This window comes from Homalodisca vitripennis, chromosome 3, assembly GCF_021130785.1.
Source record: "Homalodisca vitripennis isolate AUS2020 chromosome 3, UT_GWSS_2.1, whole genome shotgun sequence".
Classification (NCBI taxonomy): Eukaryota; Metazoa; Arthropoda; class Insecta; order Hemiptera; family Cicadellidae; genus Homalodisca; species Homalodisca vitripennis.
In genome coordinates this window covers 30,401,623-30,420,735 of record NC_060209.1, presented here as the reverse complement: position 1 = coordinate 30,420,735, position 19,113 = coordinate 30,401,623, and the positions used below count along the sequence as shown (strand labels likewise).

General features: G+C 30.8%; 1 protein-coding gene across 1 annotated transcript; it reads left to right on the top strand.

The window, feature by feature from the left end:
* Nucleotides 1-3,918: 3,918 nt before the first annotated feature.
* Nucleotides 3,919-10,455, top strand: LOC124358625. Its single transcript, XM_046810926.1, has 7 exons — nucleotides 3,919-4,006; nucleotides 5,310-5,379; nucleotides 7,525-7,574; nucleotides 8,797-8,832; nucleotides 8,973-9,090; nucleotides 9,743-9,822; nucleotides 10,323-10,455. The coding sequence occupies exons 1-7, from the start codon at nucleotides 3,941-3,943 to the stop codon at nucleotides 10,350-10,352; spliced, it is 450 nt and encodes a 149-aa protein (XP_046666882.1). The 5' UTR covers nucleotides 3,919-3,940; the 3' UTR covers nucleotides 10,353-10,455.
* The last annotated feature ends 8,658 nt before the right edge of the window (nucleotides 10,456-19,113 follow it).

The window sequence follows — 19,113 nt, the reverse complement described above, 5'->3', positions numbered from 1 at the left end:
GTTTGTTCTTTTAAGTACTGCATACCTCGCAAATGATCTACTAGAGCAGGCATGTGGTTTGCAAATTATGAGGTTCCTGCCCATTTTGGGAACATTATCCTAGATTACTTGAGAAAGAGAAGATTAGTCTTGGTGGTCCGAACAGTTGGAAAGGTTTTATTTGTATTGTTGTGTTAAACTACTAGCCAATATGGTTGTGCTAAATTACTAGTGAAACAAGTATCCTTCCTAGTAATTGTGCTAAATTATTCAGATCTATTTTATGGAATGAAATTTTATTCTTGTACTAAAATTTCTTCAGAAATACTTGTTAATCTTATTTACTTGTTAATCTTTATAAAAAAAACTGTCATTTCTACTTGGTTTTACTTTTAAAAGATTTAATTTTAAAATTAAAATTAAATACTTGTGAAAATTGCAATAAATATCATAATATATAACATCTATAAAACTTACTCAAAAAGTAAAAATGTAAAAAGATAAAAAATTTAAAACTTAAAAGATTGAAAATTACTTTGAAAGTTTCCTGAAATCAAAAAGTTACGTTACCAATTGACGAAAATTAAACCTGAAACTTCTTACTTCAAACTCTAAAATTTTCCAGACTTCAAATTACCAGGAATTTTTTAAATATGAATTGCAAACGTTAAAATAAAATTATTTAGTGGAATAAGACAGCAATTTACAATTGGCAATTGGAGTTTGCAGCCAAAACGAATTGCTCATATTCAGATACTTCACTGGCCTATCATACACTAAGCCGCAATTTCGACCCAAGCATACCTAAGCTGACCGACAAAACCCAAGTCGTTTCCTGATTCCAACAAAGTGGCCACTAGGCCTATAACTATATACGCCACTTTTCTCTAAAAAATTTACCCTGCAGTTCAAAATTGTAAACTGATTATGTAATCATGATTCATAAATAAATAAAAATCCATTATAAAGTGGAAATAAAATGGCATCTCTATACTAGTACAATCTAATATAAAGTCTGTGAGTCAGATACTGAATAATGCAGACGATTTATGTTAACATTTATACAGGGTGTTAAATAAATCCCGTACGGGCTTGATAGTTCTTGAACGATTACAGATAAAGCAATAAAACTTGGTACATCATTCATTACTGCACCTAAAACCCTACTTTTTGAAGTAATTACTTTTTTTGTCATGTCAGGGAACCCTGTGCCCGTAAGGAGTCAGAAGGAAATATTAAATTATAGCATAGTTAAGTAGAGTAGTACATCTAAGTACATTAAGGAAGAGTAGTACATCAAATTAAAGGTCTCTATTAGTAGAGTACAATGCCATAAACCCGACCTAAGAATGTCCACTATTTGAAAACTTACGCTGGTATAAAGTTTGGAAAATTTGCAATGTAGGTCCTGTTCTAGGGGATTTAATATTCTTGTCTTGGCTCCAAAGTTTTGAAAGTTAAACTTAGTAAATAAATACTGTACTTAAGAAATAGGTTTTAAGGTAGTTATTGACCCTTCAAATCCAATAGAGGATGGTCTACAAGGAGTTCGGCAAACAATTTTAACGTAACCATAACCTAAAATGTATACTACTTTTATCGAACAATATTTAATATGAAAAATCAATATAATATCACGGTAAAAACTATTTTTCATAGTTTAGGATCAGAGATCCAATTCACACACTAAAAGCCCACAATGCATCTTTTAGAGAATCGATAAAGGAATTTATCCTTGGATAAAAATCAATAGTCAACATCGATATGATGTATTAGTACTACAGTATGAAATACATTGTATAACTCAAGTGTTGATGTGTATTGGACAATACTTACAGTATTTAGAATATTAATTGTGGTTAAAACCTACGTTGTTGTTATTTCTCGAACTTTAAAGTATCTGCACAAATGTCTCATAATTTAATTTGTCTTAAGGAATAATTTGTCCTTGAAAGAAATATATTACAGTTCATAAAAAAATAATACATTTTTATACAATCTGTTTGGAAAAAAAATAAAACTAATAGGTGCAAACTACAACACTTAAAATAACAACGATGCTAATAATTTATTTACTATTTATGACTACGTATTGACTAGCTAGGTGACTCAATACATTTTTCAGCTTATTCTTAAAAGTATGAACAAAAACAGCATTTCTGAGGAGTTCAGGAAGATTATTATACATCTGTGGTCCATGGTAAGAGAAACTCCTACTCACTTCCGGTCTTACTCTGCGGAAGTGAAGCTGTTTATCCTGGCAGGTACTGCGCTAAGATACCTCACCCCCGGCCTGTCACAAGCTAGACTCATGGCCTTGTGAATCATGCAGTTCATCATGATACTGTAGATCATATCCATATGAAACATGTTCAGTTCATCTCTACAAGAAAACACGCAGTGAAAACTCTTCAGATAGAAAATGAAGCGAAATTCAGAGTTCTGAATCCTTTCTATTCTTTGGGGGTGCATTGTGATATATTTCCGTAAGCTGGGTAACAGCAATTAAAAAACACTAACATGACCAGGCATTGTATGAAATCTAGCTTTGCAGATGTAACAGATTATGTCTGCATCTAGACACAACCTTCAGCTTGACATTGAGAATTCTTCTGTGTTGTATCCAAGTCTGTGAGTATTGCTGATACACTGTAGAGTGACAACAAAGCACTGTTCTATACAGTGATAAAAAAAAAAAACAAATTCTTTTGTTGATTAAAAATGCCATATAGGCCAACATCTGTGCCACCTCGTTTGTAACTTTGTTTTTACAGGAATTTATCCATATTAAAATGATTTAATCTATTTCATATAATTCTTACACTAAGAATGGTTTTTTCTATGTATTTTAAATATTTATGATTCAAATTTTTATATGCTAATTGAGTATCTACAATGTACAGTATAGTGTACAAAATAAAGCAGGATTTCAAATTCTCCATTTTGAGAATTATTTGCTCCAACGGTCTTGTTTAATGTCGTAACTGAACAATAATATTAAAGCCATAATGTGTCTGGCTTGTTTACTTTTTGGCTGTACAGTGTCATAAATATTTAATTTTAAGCATTTTATCATAGACCATAAAGCGGGCTTTTAGAGTAGAGTGTATTTTTTAAACTTTTCAATCATTTTTCAATATTGTTGTTAGTAATTTATTACATGTACAAAACTTATTTATTAAAAGTACACATTTTAACAATAAACTTTTATGTATTATAATACCTTTAAAATAAATATTTTACATATTCAAACAGCAAAGTTAAGGGAAATGTTAAAGTATTTAAAATTTGCGTAATTGAAAAAAAGGTCAAGGCCGTTTAGGGTAACGAGATTTATTCACCATTTTGTATAACCTCTGATCTCTTAACCACGAACACTGAACAATAAGTACTTAATGCATGGTATGTGACTAATTATATTTCAAAAATATCATAAGTCCCATATCATATCGTATTACATCATAAGTGCTTTCACTAAGAAAGCTACCAACTTCATCTTTGGAATTGTTCCACATTGTTCTAAAATATTTCAAGTGTCACTGAAGTCGTGGGAGTTATTCAACCAAAAACACGGAATCCTGCATAGTAATTGAGGGTGAAGCCGCGGATACATCCTATAGTATGATAATAAAAATGAACAATCATGAATAATTTAAAAAAATCTTTTAAGAATTTACACTTTAATACATTTAAATAATTTTACAATATAGCCAGGTGTATGTCGTTTGGTATGTAATGTGATTTTACCCTCTTTATTTAGGGTATATGTTCATTCCCATGGAATCCAAATCAACTTCCTTCCGATTTAGCTCTGGACGATAATACACAAATGAGTTTTAAATTATCTGACCAAGATGTTATCACGATGCAAATTGAATAATCGAGAGAACCCAGTGTATATATTCCTGTGTAATATAATGATTTCATGTAGTACAGGTTTGTACGTGCTTCACTTCAAACCATGGAGTCATCTCTCTATCTTGCCTTTGTGGTAACTCTCGTCTGTGCCGCTATCACTATTGTTGATGTGAGTATTAAACCCACTAAATTTAATTAATATTGAGACATGCTACTTTGTAATTTTAATTGTTTTCCTTCTATGCTATTATTTTAAAGTTAATCATTATGGAGTTTACCAAATATTACACCCATTATGTCTAAACTATACTAACATAGGTTGTCTGGTTTAATTCGTAAAATTAAAATAATTTTATAAAACAGTTTACAGTACTACCATGTATTAACACGTCCACGATGACGTATACCACATCGGGTACACGCGATCTTTCTCAACTGCTGTCGTGTACCCGATCGGGTACACACCAGGCTTTTGTTAAGTGCGTCGTACGCCTGATGGGATACACGTTGCTATGCATTTCAATATTGCGTTTTTATTGTTTGCCTGTATTTGTGGTTTGTTAAATTTGACCCCGCACTTGAATAAATACCTCAAACTACCATGAAAAAATGTAAACAGATTTTTCAGGCACCCCTTGGGATAACTTGGGGTACATTGAAAGAAAAACATATAAAACAATCGTTTTTTTGTGCAAATTTGCAAAGCCTATATTCCTTTCTCGTTATACTTACATAGACATTTTATGTAAAAAACTCATTTACGCACTTTTTTACTATTATTATTAATAACATTCTAAAAAAATAATTAATTAATTTCGTCCGAAAATGTCGTCAACGTGTTAATTCGACCACCTTGGTATTACTAAACGCAATTTGAACGTTTTCAAACACACACACACACACACACACACACACACACACACACACACACACACACACACACACACACACACACACACACACACACACACACACACACACACACACGCACGCACGCACGCACACACACACACACACACACACACACACACACACACACACACACACACACACACACACACACACACACACACACACACACACACATATATATATATATATATATATATATATATATATATATATATATATATTTGACAAAACACAAATGCTATATTCTATACATCTATTCCTTTATTTGAAACTGAAATTATTACAAAGTTCAAAATAGCTTCGTACAATAATATGTTTAAAGTTTGATAGCCTTAAACTTGCACTATATTATTTTAGGTTATTTAGTTATTTTTATTACTATCAGGATTTGAATTGAGTATTTTGTTCTTTCCATGTTTTGTGAACTATCACATAGTGCTGAATTAAAGAATTACAATTTTATATATGTAATAGTGCTGAATTAAAGAATTACAATTTTATATATGTAATCACATAAATTTATGTTTACAAAAAGAAACCAAAACTGTTAATATTTATAGGGCGAGTTTGACAAGAAGATGTTAATAGAACATGCGAGGACGTGTATGAAGGAGGGAAATTTAAGCAAGGGTATGTATATAAATAAGTTGTATACGTATATATATATATATATATATATATATATATATATATATATAAACAACCTTTGTGTAATTGTAAGCTTGTTATTCATTCGAAATAATGATTTTATTACGATTTAATTTGCAATTACGTTATAATAAAAAGTGTTATTTAATTAACTAGTACAACCATGAAAACAGTATTGGAATGTTTATAAGTAATAAATAAAATATTTGAAGCCAACACATTCTATTAATGACTATCATAAATAAAATGTTCATTATAGTAATTCCATGTTCCGTTTATATTTTCTAAAAAGAAAAGTAATAACGGAATAGTACTAAACTATAGTAAAAATACTATAGCCAAAAAATCTTTTAAGCTACCTGGTCAAATTATATAAGTTCGTATTGGACAAAAATAATATCTGTAAAATAGTATCTTCAAAAAATGAAGTTGCATGAATTCAGTCACACATTTTAGACGTGTCAAAGATAAAATATAAACGATTAAACATACAAGAATATTGTTCAAGAAATTGAGAATGAAATAGGATATTTTTCCGGACATTTGCCATCATTCAGTGATACAAAAAAATCAGTATCACTGATATCAGTGGAAAGAAATTGACCCGAGTTAAGAGTTTAGTTAGGTTCTGATTGTGTAAAACAGAGCTAAGAAAAAGGTGCAACAGGTGACACTTAAGGTCACTATAGCGTAGTGATTATTGTCCCTGGTGCAAACAGGAAGTTGTCTCGCCACAGAAGTGACAACTTGATAACATCTCAGCGTATACGCGTTATCATCCATAATAATTAGTGTTGTTCTTACATATTCTGTATTTGATATTTTTTGTCAAACAAATTCCCAAAAACGATGAAACGTTCAAAATTATCAGTGTTGTTTATGTTTAACATATGCTTATATACGATTTTTTTAAAATCATCTTTAAAACCTTTGGGCAATCTTTGTATTCGCGTTTTAGATTATTGTTACATTTTATTCAGTTACAAATTAATTAAAAAAGTAACAAAATATTAAAAACAATAGTAATTCAAGTAATTTGAAACACATTTGGTACTAACATAACTGATGCACCTTTAGACCACTTGATTAAGTTCACACTTTTAATTAACTTAAAAAATAATTTAATTAACATTATCATACCTCAAAACAATTTTTGATTTAGATTTCAAAAGTTTACTATTGGTTTTTCGGTTTTTAACATATCTAGAGTATGTATTTAAATACCTCTTCCGGATCAGTCGGAAGACAAGTAGATTTCACATATAGCCGTTTCAAATCTTTTTAACATACTTACTTATAATCGATTTTATACTTCCATCACTTTAAACAGTCATTACCTTGAAACCTTAAGAGTTATCGAAAAGTAAGTAAGGATAAATGTTGGTTGAAATAGCTTGAAAATTGTAAGGGAAATTCCAATTTTGGTTTATGTTATAAAATACGCGAGAAAAGTTCAGTGCAAATGTAATTGACCGCCATCTTGAAACATTCATTAGTTAAAATCGGCTAAAAATACTTAACCAACCTATATTTAAATATTGTCTTCGCACCACTTTAAGTCTAAATGTATTAAGATCCTACCTTTTATTAATACATTTATCATATAAACTTGATAAAATTAATATTTGGCAGATTTGAATTTTAAGGTTTTCCACTATTTCAAGTATAAATTGTCTATATATGTTAGTTCAAAACATTTAGAATTATTGAGTATGTCTAGATTTAAGATCAATTGAATGGACACCTGATAACTGTCTAAAAGTCACAAAATCACATTTTATTTAGAATATTACGTCCATGTAAATAACAACGGGGAGAAAGAATGGGTTATTCTTATCTTATGGAATAGAATGCAAGTACTACTTTGCAGTTCGGCTGTGATAAAACAAATATTTAAGCCTTGAATGATTACACTGAATGCACAGTTTTAAATGTTATACTCGATACAAGTGTACGTTTTGAAGGTAAAATTATTGCAATAATACTGAAAGAATGTTGATTATCTGACTAGGAATGTTATTGAAAACAATATAATGGTCCAGAACGCTTACTTGCCTCATGTTTGACTCTTTCTTGGAGTCACTATACATGCATGTATTTGTTATTATACTGTGAGTGTTGTTACAGAGGACATGGAAGCTGTCAAGAAACACGAGTATTCTGAAGAAAAATACAAGGTATCTATGTCTGGATTTTTAATAGTAACCTTTCCATTTCAGAAAACGTTTAATCGTGTTTATTGCTAAAAATTATGCAAAATGTTACTTAGTTACTTGTTTTTAATTAAATATAAAATCGTCCTCTCATTTAAAAGTACTTACTCTTTCTGTACGACTGAAAATGGTAGAAATTTCAGAGGTAAAACATCAATGTATAACACTAAAAAAAAAAACAACTCTTGGCTGATATTACTTCTAATAAATATCAATGTCAACAAAGAATTTTCGTTTTTTGGCAAAGTTTGCTTTATTTAAAACAACGTAAGAGTACACAAAATCACATGTCGCGTAACAATCTTCGCTAAGTCTACATACAAATTTAAAGCATATAAGACATCATACGAAATAGAAATTTTAAATTCCCCTTCAGACAAAAAATAAATATTTTTACCCTACTAAGTGAAGGATTCAATAACGCTAAGCCAAATTCCATATTAATATTAACTTGCACCATCATACATGCTTATCTATGGTAGATGAGTTTCATTAAAAGCTTTAAGTCTTGCAGATGCTATTTATTGAGATACATTGCCACATTATATATTTATATTTTTCTTTACTAAGTTATGTTTCATAGTAGAGTTTAAATAATAAACGATCTGGTGAGGTAGAGAGGATGCTGCAACGCAAGAGAGCGCTGAAATAAAGTCTTGTCACAGACTTTTAACATAGAATTTCACCCCATTATTTTTTTATATTTTTATTGTATGAATAATCTACATGTGTTAATATGTCTCATGTTAAAATCTAATGTGATTGCATCAAGCTTCTTTACAAATTTATTTATTCTTAAAAATCATGGTTACCCGTAAGACCGAGTAAGATTACTCAGCCAAATTTTATCGAGTATCATGCACTACCATCGAGCACTGTGTTGCTAAAGAAAGTTTGTACAAAATTTCAAATCTGTACGTCAGTTCGTTTTCGAGATATCATGTGGACAGACAGAAAAACAGAAACGTCATTTTTACAGCCCCAGTGTGTCACTAACGCTTAGCAAATAACAAAAAATGTTTCTTCCACTTATTAGGTTACATTAAACTTTTTAGTAATGATAATATTGTAAGTGTGAATAAAGTTTTTTTTTAATTTTGTAGTACCGGTAACCTTTTAATTGAATAAATGAAATTTTGTTTTTGTTTCAATTTTTAAAAATATATGACTTCTGTTTTGTTTACAGTGCTTCATCATGTGTATTGGCGAAAAGTTAGGATATGTAAGTAAAACTTTACGTGTATTAATGTATCATTTCAATTAATCAACATACTATTATAATAGAACTTGCATTGCGATGGTAAATCACTTAAACAGCGATATGCTTAATTGTGTACTGAATTAAGTTTTGTTATGTTGTAGATAAAGAACTTTAAGTTTGATGAGGCAGGAGCCTTAAACGCGACAGAGGCTATTTTTGGTGATGACGTTGACAAAAAACAAAAAGCTGGACAGATAGTAAAGGACTGTGCTCAGAAGTGTAAGTGTTGAAAATACATGCTTTACTTCAATATTATGTTTATATATGTTTGGTATGCTTTTGATTATTGTAGATACTAACTAACTTACATGAGATAGCTCAATGTACTTAACCTTTAGACGATTTGAGCTTTTTGATTAATACAGAATTATCCGTCCTTATACGAACTACTAATCGCCGTGTACAGTTCACTTCATCATTGCTCAACATCATAAATATCGAAGTCACTCATATTTGTAAACATTTTTGTATTTTTAATGTATTTTAGTGAATGTTATAATTTTGTATTGCACACATGATTATATTGTGTCTCCATCGTTGGGGTGAGCCCATTAATGTCTACTTCTACTCTTTTTCATGCATATTTTGTATTTTTAACGTCATCTGTATGATTATTTTCTATGTAACTGACACAGATTGAACCAAATTAATAAAACACAACAATAATGAAATACCCAAGTGTTAATATATTATACAACACTAGTGTGGATACTAGTGTTTATTTTGACAGTGTGTTTTTAGACACAGTTTATACATTGGCAAGATGTCTTCAAGGTTAATTAATTTTTAACCTCAGGACTAACAGAATGAAGCGTTCTTTAGCACGAACTATGGCGAGTTATTCCAGTGCTGACAACCTATTCTGTTTCAGTACAAGAAAACCCAGGTAAAGGATGTGACATTGGACCCTCGGCAGCAGAGTGCTTGGAGAACGGGATCCTTGAAAAAGGGGTAAGCATCATGATCATTCCTGCAGCGATTTCAAAGCAATTTATCTCAGTTTTTCCCTCAAAACACAATAAATGAATATTATAAAAAAGTTATTTGAAAATGGTAATACAGTGTAATTTATGGTGTGTCTCCATCGTTGGGGAGAGCATTTTTGTGCTTTGGGGGGGGGGGGGGGCATTTTTGTATGAAATTTACAAACATTTTAATTTTAATAGGTGATAAATTTACTATTTTAACACCTGGCTTTAAAAGACTAATAATTTTATATTATAAGGCTATTGATGTATTAGATGAAATTAAACATTTTTAATCTTCATTCTTAGGCTTACGTGTTGGGCGTAAAGACCATAAACTAGATTTTTCTGGTTTACGCAGCGTTGAAAATTACAGACATTTGTATCCATATTATGAGATGAAAATCCTAGGTTATATTCATTACAAGTCGTAGTTGTGGAATACTACGTAAAAATATTTCTGTACATCCATGACTTATGTTTCAGGTGATGGAACAGAGTGAATATACCCCGTAACGTTGAGCCAATACGCTACCCTGCACGCTGGCCAAAATGATGTGATTTTATAAATAATTTACATTAAAATGATTGTTTTTCTTGGAATAAATAAACCATTCATCCTGTATTTATTACCAACTACTTATTCTAAACCCTATGTACAACCCTCTATTTATTCCTTTAACTAATAACATGTAACCAAGGATCGGACATCATGTAATATTAATTTCACTTTGAAAACATGGAGCACAGGGAAAAGTAATAGCACTCAACAAATCTCAGATTACACTGAACCTTAAAAATGTATTCACTTAAAACACTTTCACTGCCGCCTCCTAATTTTGACAACTTTCTTACACTGCCGCCCATTTTTAACGATTTTTAAATATATATAATTTTTTAACTAATTATAAGAAAACCATAGGACTTACATTTTTTTAAAGCTAAGTTCTTCCTCTTTCTACACAGATGCTCATGCATAAATATTTTCAAACAGAAAGTCTTGGTTGAAAACTTAAAAACATAACGTTTTTTTGTAAAAAATAAAAAGTTGACCAAAAAACATCACCATGTACTAGTCTGTAGCATAATATATTTTTTATTATTTTTTTCTGTATTTAGAATTGTCATTACTAACACTATAGCTACACATGTTTTACAATTAAAATTTACTTATGCTGAAATATTTTTTTTAGTGTGGAAAGTCTTGAATAATAAAAAATAAAAAATAAAAAATAAATAAAATAAAATAAACAATAAACTGTAAAATTCTGTAATAAACCAATTATTTACAAAACACAAGAATAAATGTTTTTATTACTAATTTGCTTATATTTGTTATTTGAGTAAAAATACAATGTCAACAAACTTACTTGCATCTCCAAGAAGTCCATCAGTAGTAAAATCGGGATCATTATCTGTGTCATCTTGGAATAAATCATCACTTTCACTGTCACTTGAACATCTGAGTAACTCTTCTAGAACTTGATTGTCTTCAATACTGTTACGATTCATTGTATTTACTCACAAAACAATCATAAACAAACGTAATAGCAAGCAAAACAATAACGACGCAGACGACGAACTACGGTAGCAGAACGACAACAAATAGCCGACGCCCGACGCGAAGCGGTAAACAAACCACTTTTTTTCCGATGTTACAGATGACTGCCAACAACATTTCATAGATTATAATACATAGAGTAAGAAACAAAAACATCGAATTAGCGAATGACTATCAATGCCGAATTTCATAGTCGTTTAAATGAGTTTTTATTACTGTAAAAGTCGGCGCCGTCAAATGACGTTGTCGGCAGTCTATAGAACTCCTTGCGCGACGTCAAATTACGTTGTCGGCAGTGAAAGTGTTTACGATTATTAAAATTGTACATTGATTAAGTGATGCTCATTCACAAATATATACAAATCCATTCTAAAGGTGAATAAAAAGGGTGAATAAATAAAAAAAATTTCATACCGGTGCAATGAATCTACCGTAATATCTGTATGACATACGAGACTAATGTTAAGCTTTAGGCTTTATTTTAACATTTATATTACTAGTTTATAATAAAGTCTAAAACTTTATTATAATTTTATGTGACCAATCCAACTTTCTCAAACGCCTTTTCGAGGCTCTACTTATAGGTTAAGGATCCAAGATGTATGCGTTGTATAGTAAAAGCCTACAATGAAGCTTTTCGTCAATCGATAGAGGAATTTTTCCTTAGATAGAAATCAATCGTCAACATCGATACGTATACAAGTATTCTAGTATTAAATAAATTGTATACCTCAAGTGTATAGTGTACAATACCGACTCAAAAATTTAATAGCCGCCTATGTCGTAGTTATACTGATTTACGTAACTTGATAAACCTAAAATTACCAAAAGCTAGGCTACATGAATTAATTTTATTTAATCCCTACTGTTTATAAATGTAATTTGAAAAGTTAGTTATCGCGGTGAATTTATTACTTTCATATATATTCTTCATTATATTAATACAATACATTTCGGTGGTAAGATTTATGGTGAGATCAATTCACAACACTGGGAAGAATGCTCGTCTTCGCAACCCATCCTGTCAGGCCTTAACAGCAGCTTGGAACTTCTACTATTAGGAATCCTTACAGTAATAACATTTTACCTACTGTTTTATAAATCAGCTGTTACTGGGAAACATAGCAAGTTTATCAATGGTTTGTAGTGTGCATTGGGTAGTAATCCAACTAAAACAAACATCACATTACAAGGGCAATTACGTAAGAACGCTCGTTTCGAACTAAGGGCGGAACAAATAACACTTTGTTACCTTTGTAATAACGTATAATAGTCTGATCCTGAACGCAACAACAGTAGTACAATGATTATAAGTTCTGATAATGTAGCAAAACGTGAATATGAAACGGGGCGTATTGTTTGCCCGAAATATTGTTTGTCCGAAATATTGTTTGTCCGAAATATTATTTGTCCGAAATATTGTTTTGTCCGAAATATTGTATGTCCGAAATATTGTTTGTCCGAAATATTGTTTGTCCGAAATATTATTTGTCCGAAATATTGTTTGTCCGAAATATTGTATGTCCGAAATATTGTTTGTCCGAAATATTGTTTGTCCGAAACATTGTTTGTCCGAAATATTATTTATCCGAAATATTGTTTGTCCGAAATATTGTTTGTCCGAAATATTGTTTGTCCGAAACATTGTTTGTCCGAAATATTATTTATCCGAAATATTTTTTGTCCGAAATATTTTTTGTCCGAAATATTTTTTGTCCGAAATATTATTTGTCCGAAATATTGTTTGTCCGAAATTAATGTACCAGGTTCGAGGTGAGCCCTTCTTGGCCCTAAATTTTCCGGTACTCAATATCCTCTATTTACTATTCGTCTTTGATACACTGGTTCTAAACTTAACAGTTGGATGTAGACACAGGCTTAGTAAAAGAAATGACTTCTATTCCTCCTCTTATTTTCTTATCATTCAGCGCCATTTCCCGGTTTAGAACCATACATGTCTCCTTACCTCTGCAGTATTAGGAAAGACTGTATGTATGTGGTATTGCAAAGACTCGTATTCTATGTTTTCCTGGTTTTATTGTAATTTATATCAGCGTTCTGTTAAAATAGTAAAGACACGTGATTTTTTTTTTTTCAAAAACATATTTAAAAGACAACTTTCTTTGTCACAATGGATGGAGTCAATGAAAAATCTTTTAAGAGTGAGTGTAATCTATGTCAGAGTAATGTATATAATTTCTTAAGCATTGCCTTAAATATCGTGGAGACAAATCCATTAAAATGATAATATACAATCTAGACAACTCCGATTAAAATAATTGCAGCTAGATCAAATTTATACTTACCTAATAATAAGTCACTTATTTTAAAGTGTGATTTATAGTTTAACATCAAAAACATTATCTGTGCAGTATCTTATGTTTGTAGGCCTACTACAACGCTAAATGCAACGTACAAGTACTTTAAATTATAGTACATTAATTAGCCTTAACGTGTTTTTAGGAAACCACTAATATATATTAAGCCCATTTGTTTCAATATAAAATATAAATTTAAGATAAACATTAATAAGTATAATATACTTTATTGTGAGTGCCGATGGCGAGCGGTCTAAGACGTTGGATTGTGAGTCTGAGATAGAGATAACGCAGGTTCGAATCCTGTCTGTGACCTTTGCTAGCACTTTTTATCAGTGCCATCGATACTGTATCGACTCTTCCCCTTATTCTGTTTGATAAGATCCTCGCATAAGCCAGTGGCTCCTAAAGACGGGCAGAATAAGGCTTAAAAGGAGATCGGCTTCTCCTTAACAAAAAAAACCAAAAATAATTCTTTTGTATTATATTTTCTTTTATTTTGAACATTTGTTATACGGTTAAATGGTTTGGAAATGCTCAATCTCTTACGGGGAGAATACACATAGGCTAAGCTTAGTAATTTAGTAGTTTAGTAAAATTATCAACCCTTGATAAAGCCACATAAATACATGATATTTTGTGGTAAATTGTTATTTCTAAAATACACATTTGTAGGTCAGATACAGATACAACTCGTAAAACCAGGCTTTCTAATATTTAAAAAATACAAATTTATTTTATTTTAAGAGTTTCTTAGTACATTATAAATGGTTGGCAGGATATCACACCAACAAAATAAAGAAAACAATTTAGTAGGTGCAAACTACAGTACTCAAAGTATCAATGATGGTAGTAATTACTTTACTATCTTATTACTGCCCAATGACTAGCTAGATTCAATAGATTTTTAAGCTTTTCTTAAGTATGAACAGAGATAAAATCTCTGATGAATTTGGGAATATTATTACACATCTTTCGTCCATGGTAAAAGAACTACTACCCACTTCCGGCCTTACTCTGCGGAAGTGAAGCTGTTTATCATGGCAGGTACTGCCTTGAGATACCTTATCCTGGCCTGTCACAAGTTAGACTCGTGGCTTTGTGGGTCATGCAGTTCATCATGATAATTTAAATAGTTTCCATAGAAAACATGGGGTACGGTCCAATAAGCGGACCCGGTTTTTTATATCGAAGAATATAATCATCGATACCTAATATTCGCATATCGAATCATAGACTATCAATCGATATAAAAGTAATAACAATCATATGTTTAAATTAAAATGTGAATTTAATGATAACAAATAATAAATGAACATAACCAAAATCAGGGAAACTCATAACTTTAACTAAATGAAACAGAACGAAAACGTTTTTACTAAAGTTGTGTCCACCATTACCTTCTTTTTTTGCATCTGAAGACGGCCATGTTAGCTCCTCTGACAGTTACATTTGTTAACTTTCCACAAATATCACATAATGGATTCTTAGGTACTAACCCAACATCCTGAAGCCATAAAAAACATATTTTATCGTCTTTTAAAGCAATTTCGTGAAGCTTCCTAAGATTGACGGCCATTTTAATACACAATGTTACGTGAAATTTAAAATATTACCTTAATTGTTATTTGAAAGTGTTTACAGCTGTTCATATAGATTATTTAAGTTGTTAAAAATAATTCATCAGTATCGATTGATTATATCGATGGTTATGATTAAGTAATATCGTTTGCCAATTTCGATATAAAAAACCGGGTCCGCTTATTGGACCGTACCCAAAACATGTTCAGTTTATATCTATAAAAAACAAACAAACACAATGTAAGCGTTTCAGACATAAAATTATGCGTAATGCAGAGTTCTATGTTCTTTTATATTTTTTGAGTATCATTCCTTAAGATATTTTTCCATAAGCCGCATAAAGTTTGTGATAACATTTGTAAAAATATACGTAATTAAAAGAAGTTTACATAAAACTGTCCTTCTCATATATTTGGTTTTACAGGACAATTTTATTTGTATACAACGTAAATAACAAAATACATAAAAATACAATAGGTTAACATGATCAGTAACACAAACATAACTATAAGTTTAATAAACTTTAATTGCTATGTTTGTTTCTTTAGTTAATGGAATTAACTATTTATTTTATTAATTAACTATTGTTATTGTGTTAATAAGAATCAATGATAATAAATTTCATTGGACTAAACTATTTCTTATTTCCTCATTTCACATTCTTTTCGTAATATAACAGCATAATATTGTCGTAGATGATTTTGAGGTGTATTTTTTCTTGAACGTGTCTGTTTTTATTTATAGTGTAAAACGTCTAATTCAATAGCTCAATAGTATCACAAATAAGGATTATCACATACAATTATATTTGTGACTAGTTCTACAATTAGAAATATATCTAATATAATTGATTTAGTTGTTTAAGTTCATTTTGTGACAAATTTTTGAAAATTAACCGTGTTTTAGTGGTCACTGCATCTTCAGAAATTCCTTACAACCCTAAAAGGCTTATCAACACATCTGTGTTGATTACATCGCTGTGTGACGAGTACATCGGTTTAGTTATATATTTCATGAATACTCTTCACCAACAGTAGCTGTCACTTAGTATCGCTTGTGAACCACCTCTTTTAAAGGACTGGAATGTGGTTTTAGACCGACTTTTCTCTAGCATACGGGAGAAATATGGGAAGTTAAGAAAAACATTCCCTTCGTTATAATTGAAGGGCTGCAGGTTTTTACATTCAGGGACACAAACGCAACCACGCTCTATGTACAAAACAATGTAAATTATACAGGAAATGTTTAAACTGAACTAGGTCTAGGCTACGCGCAGTTCGGGAACAACTACCAACAGAACAGGAACGAACAAACCAAGTACTCATAGAGGATTATTCTGGTCTATCTATTCACTTTTTAATACTCTTAATAATTTAAAAATAATGTTCAATAATTTTATTCTAGTAAACATTCAACTATTAGATTAGTCCCTCAATATTCTTAGTTTTGTTTTTTCAGCTATTCGGAGTTTTTTTTTAAATATATTAGAACAATATTTATAATTCAGTAAATCTACACTCCTTTACTCTTAACAAATATAAAACTATTACATCAAAGATATGCGCTTAATTTTATCTGAAAACTCAGGATTGTTCTTTTGATGTAAGGCCTATGGATTCTATTTGTTACCTTGATACCCACAAAGTCGGAATTGTGTGAGGATTCAAACATAAAACTTCACCCATGCATTCTTTCACGTTTTCATACAGCCTCTACAAATACATATCTGTCCAATAACTGTTATTTTTGAGAATTCTACCTTTTTTCTAGTATTTTAAAGGAAAGAAAGAAAATTAGCTGGTACAAAAAAAATCAGCAAACAAAACTTACCGAAATGTATTTGGTATGCTAACCTTTCTTGGAGAAATATGAGGGTATCATGCGCGTTAAAGAATTTATGAAGATAACACATATTTTTAAATAAATTATTTATTTGTAATGGAAAATCACAGTACATTTTTGCATGTGATATTTACTTCAATACACATTGTCATTATCAGGTGAAGATTTTTCACTCACTCTAATCGCTTTTCTTGTTGCTATAGCTTTTCTAATAGATTGGGCCGAGGAAGTTCATTAAGTAAAGAAAAATGGGGTGGGAAGTTGGAAGGAAGATTACTATAACAGCTACTGGTAATAATATTTGTCTCTGTTATATATCTTAAACTTATTCAGAAGTGTTTGCAAAGAAGAGTTTAAAAAAGCACTGCTATATTCTTTTGAGACTTTAAAAACACTAATAAGTATAAAAATATGAATAAACAAAAGAATGGCAATTCATTTTGAATATTGCGTTTTCAATTAAAGTTATATAAATATAATTTATATGTACGAAAAGAAACGGTAATATATTAGACATAGAACTTGCATTAAAATAATAGCTCTATTGTTGTTTATTTTTCGCTTGACTTAATTCACTAAAATCATATCGCGTTGGCGCTGTTTTACACTCCGATTGAGTAAAATAGAACTAAGGAGAGGTTTATACAATCAGACAACACGTATCAGACCATTACAATCACTCCCGTGTAGCGACGATTGCAGTAATATAAACAGGAAGTTGGCATGCAACAAAATGACAGCTTTACAACAACCACTCATTACTGTACTGCTACTGTCCTCATCAGTATCGTGCCTACTTTACCTAATGACCTTGAAACAATCATGTACTGTCAAATTACTCAATTTGTAAAACTGCAATATGTTTTCAAGATTTATTGGTATGGATTTTGAAAGTATCAGAGGACTGAAACTACGTTACCAAAATAAACACATTATTTGCCATTGATAAAAGGCAATACAATATGTTAGTTTATTTTGACTTTAGCTTTCGACACTGTCGATCATACTGTGGTAATTGCAAATTTGAGACATCTGAGATTTTTTAATTTTTTTTACAAAAGGAGAAGCCGATTTCCTTTTGTGCCTTATTCTGCCCGTCCTCATGGCCCACTGGCCTGTGTGATGATCTTATCAAACAGAATGAGAGTCAATACAGTACAACGTTGATGGTCCTGATTTAAGGGTTAAAGACCGGATTCGAACCTGTGCTATCTGAAATTAAGGCTTAAAGTCCAACGTCTTAAACCGCTCGGCCATCGGAACTCCCACTACATATTAATGCATTTTATACTAAGGTTCTTACATGGCAGGAGGAAGAAGGTGGAAGAAGGTTCAATGTGCTGAGAGAATGAGATAGGACTGGAAATCTGTTACGTGTGGTACGTCGCGCCACAAGGATCTATTATCGGCTCTTTATTTTTATTGACGATATAAGCAACGTACGGATACACAAAGCATTAGTCCTATGCTGATAACTTACTTATGTATGCTTACTATGTTAGTAACATAATGCCAAATATGATCTATTATAGACATATATTATTCTTGAACTGTCTGCCTATGGCGTAAATATATTTTTTACCACAATAAAGCGCCATAATAACTAGTCACTAATATAAATTCAGTTACTGATTCACGTCTTGAACACCAAAAAAAAAAAAAATATCTTACACATCAAAATAGTTTAGTTTTTCAGTTAGGAATTTCTACAGCAAAAGCAATAACCTTATATATGGCGTTAAACAACACTAGAACTAAACTCTATAACTAAACATACATCAAAATGTGTATCTAATAAATAAAATATCGAAGGCATTTTTCAAACTATGAACAGAATTATTCACAAAAGACTAATTTAACTCTTAGTACTTATTTCAAATTCCCATACGAAGAGTTAGAAGGAGGCTACTATAATGGGTTTTTGGTGTGAAATATTTACTTAAAACTTACCTTATGTATAGTGTATGATAATTTT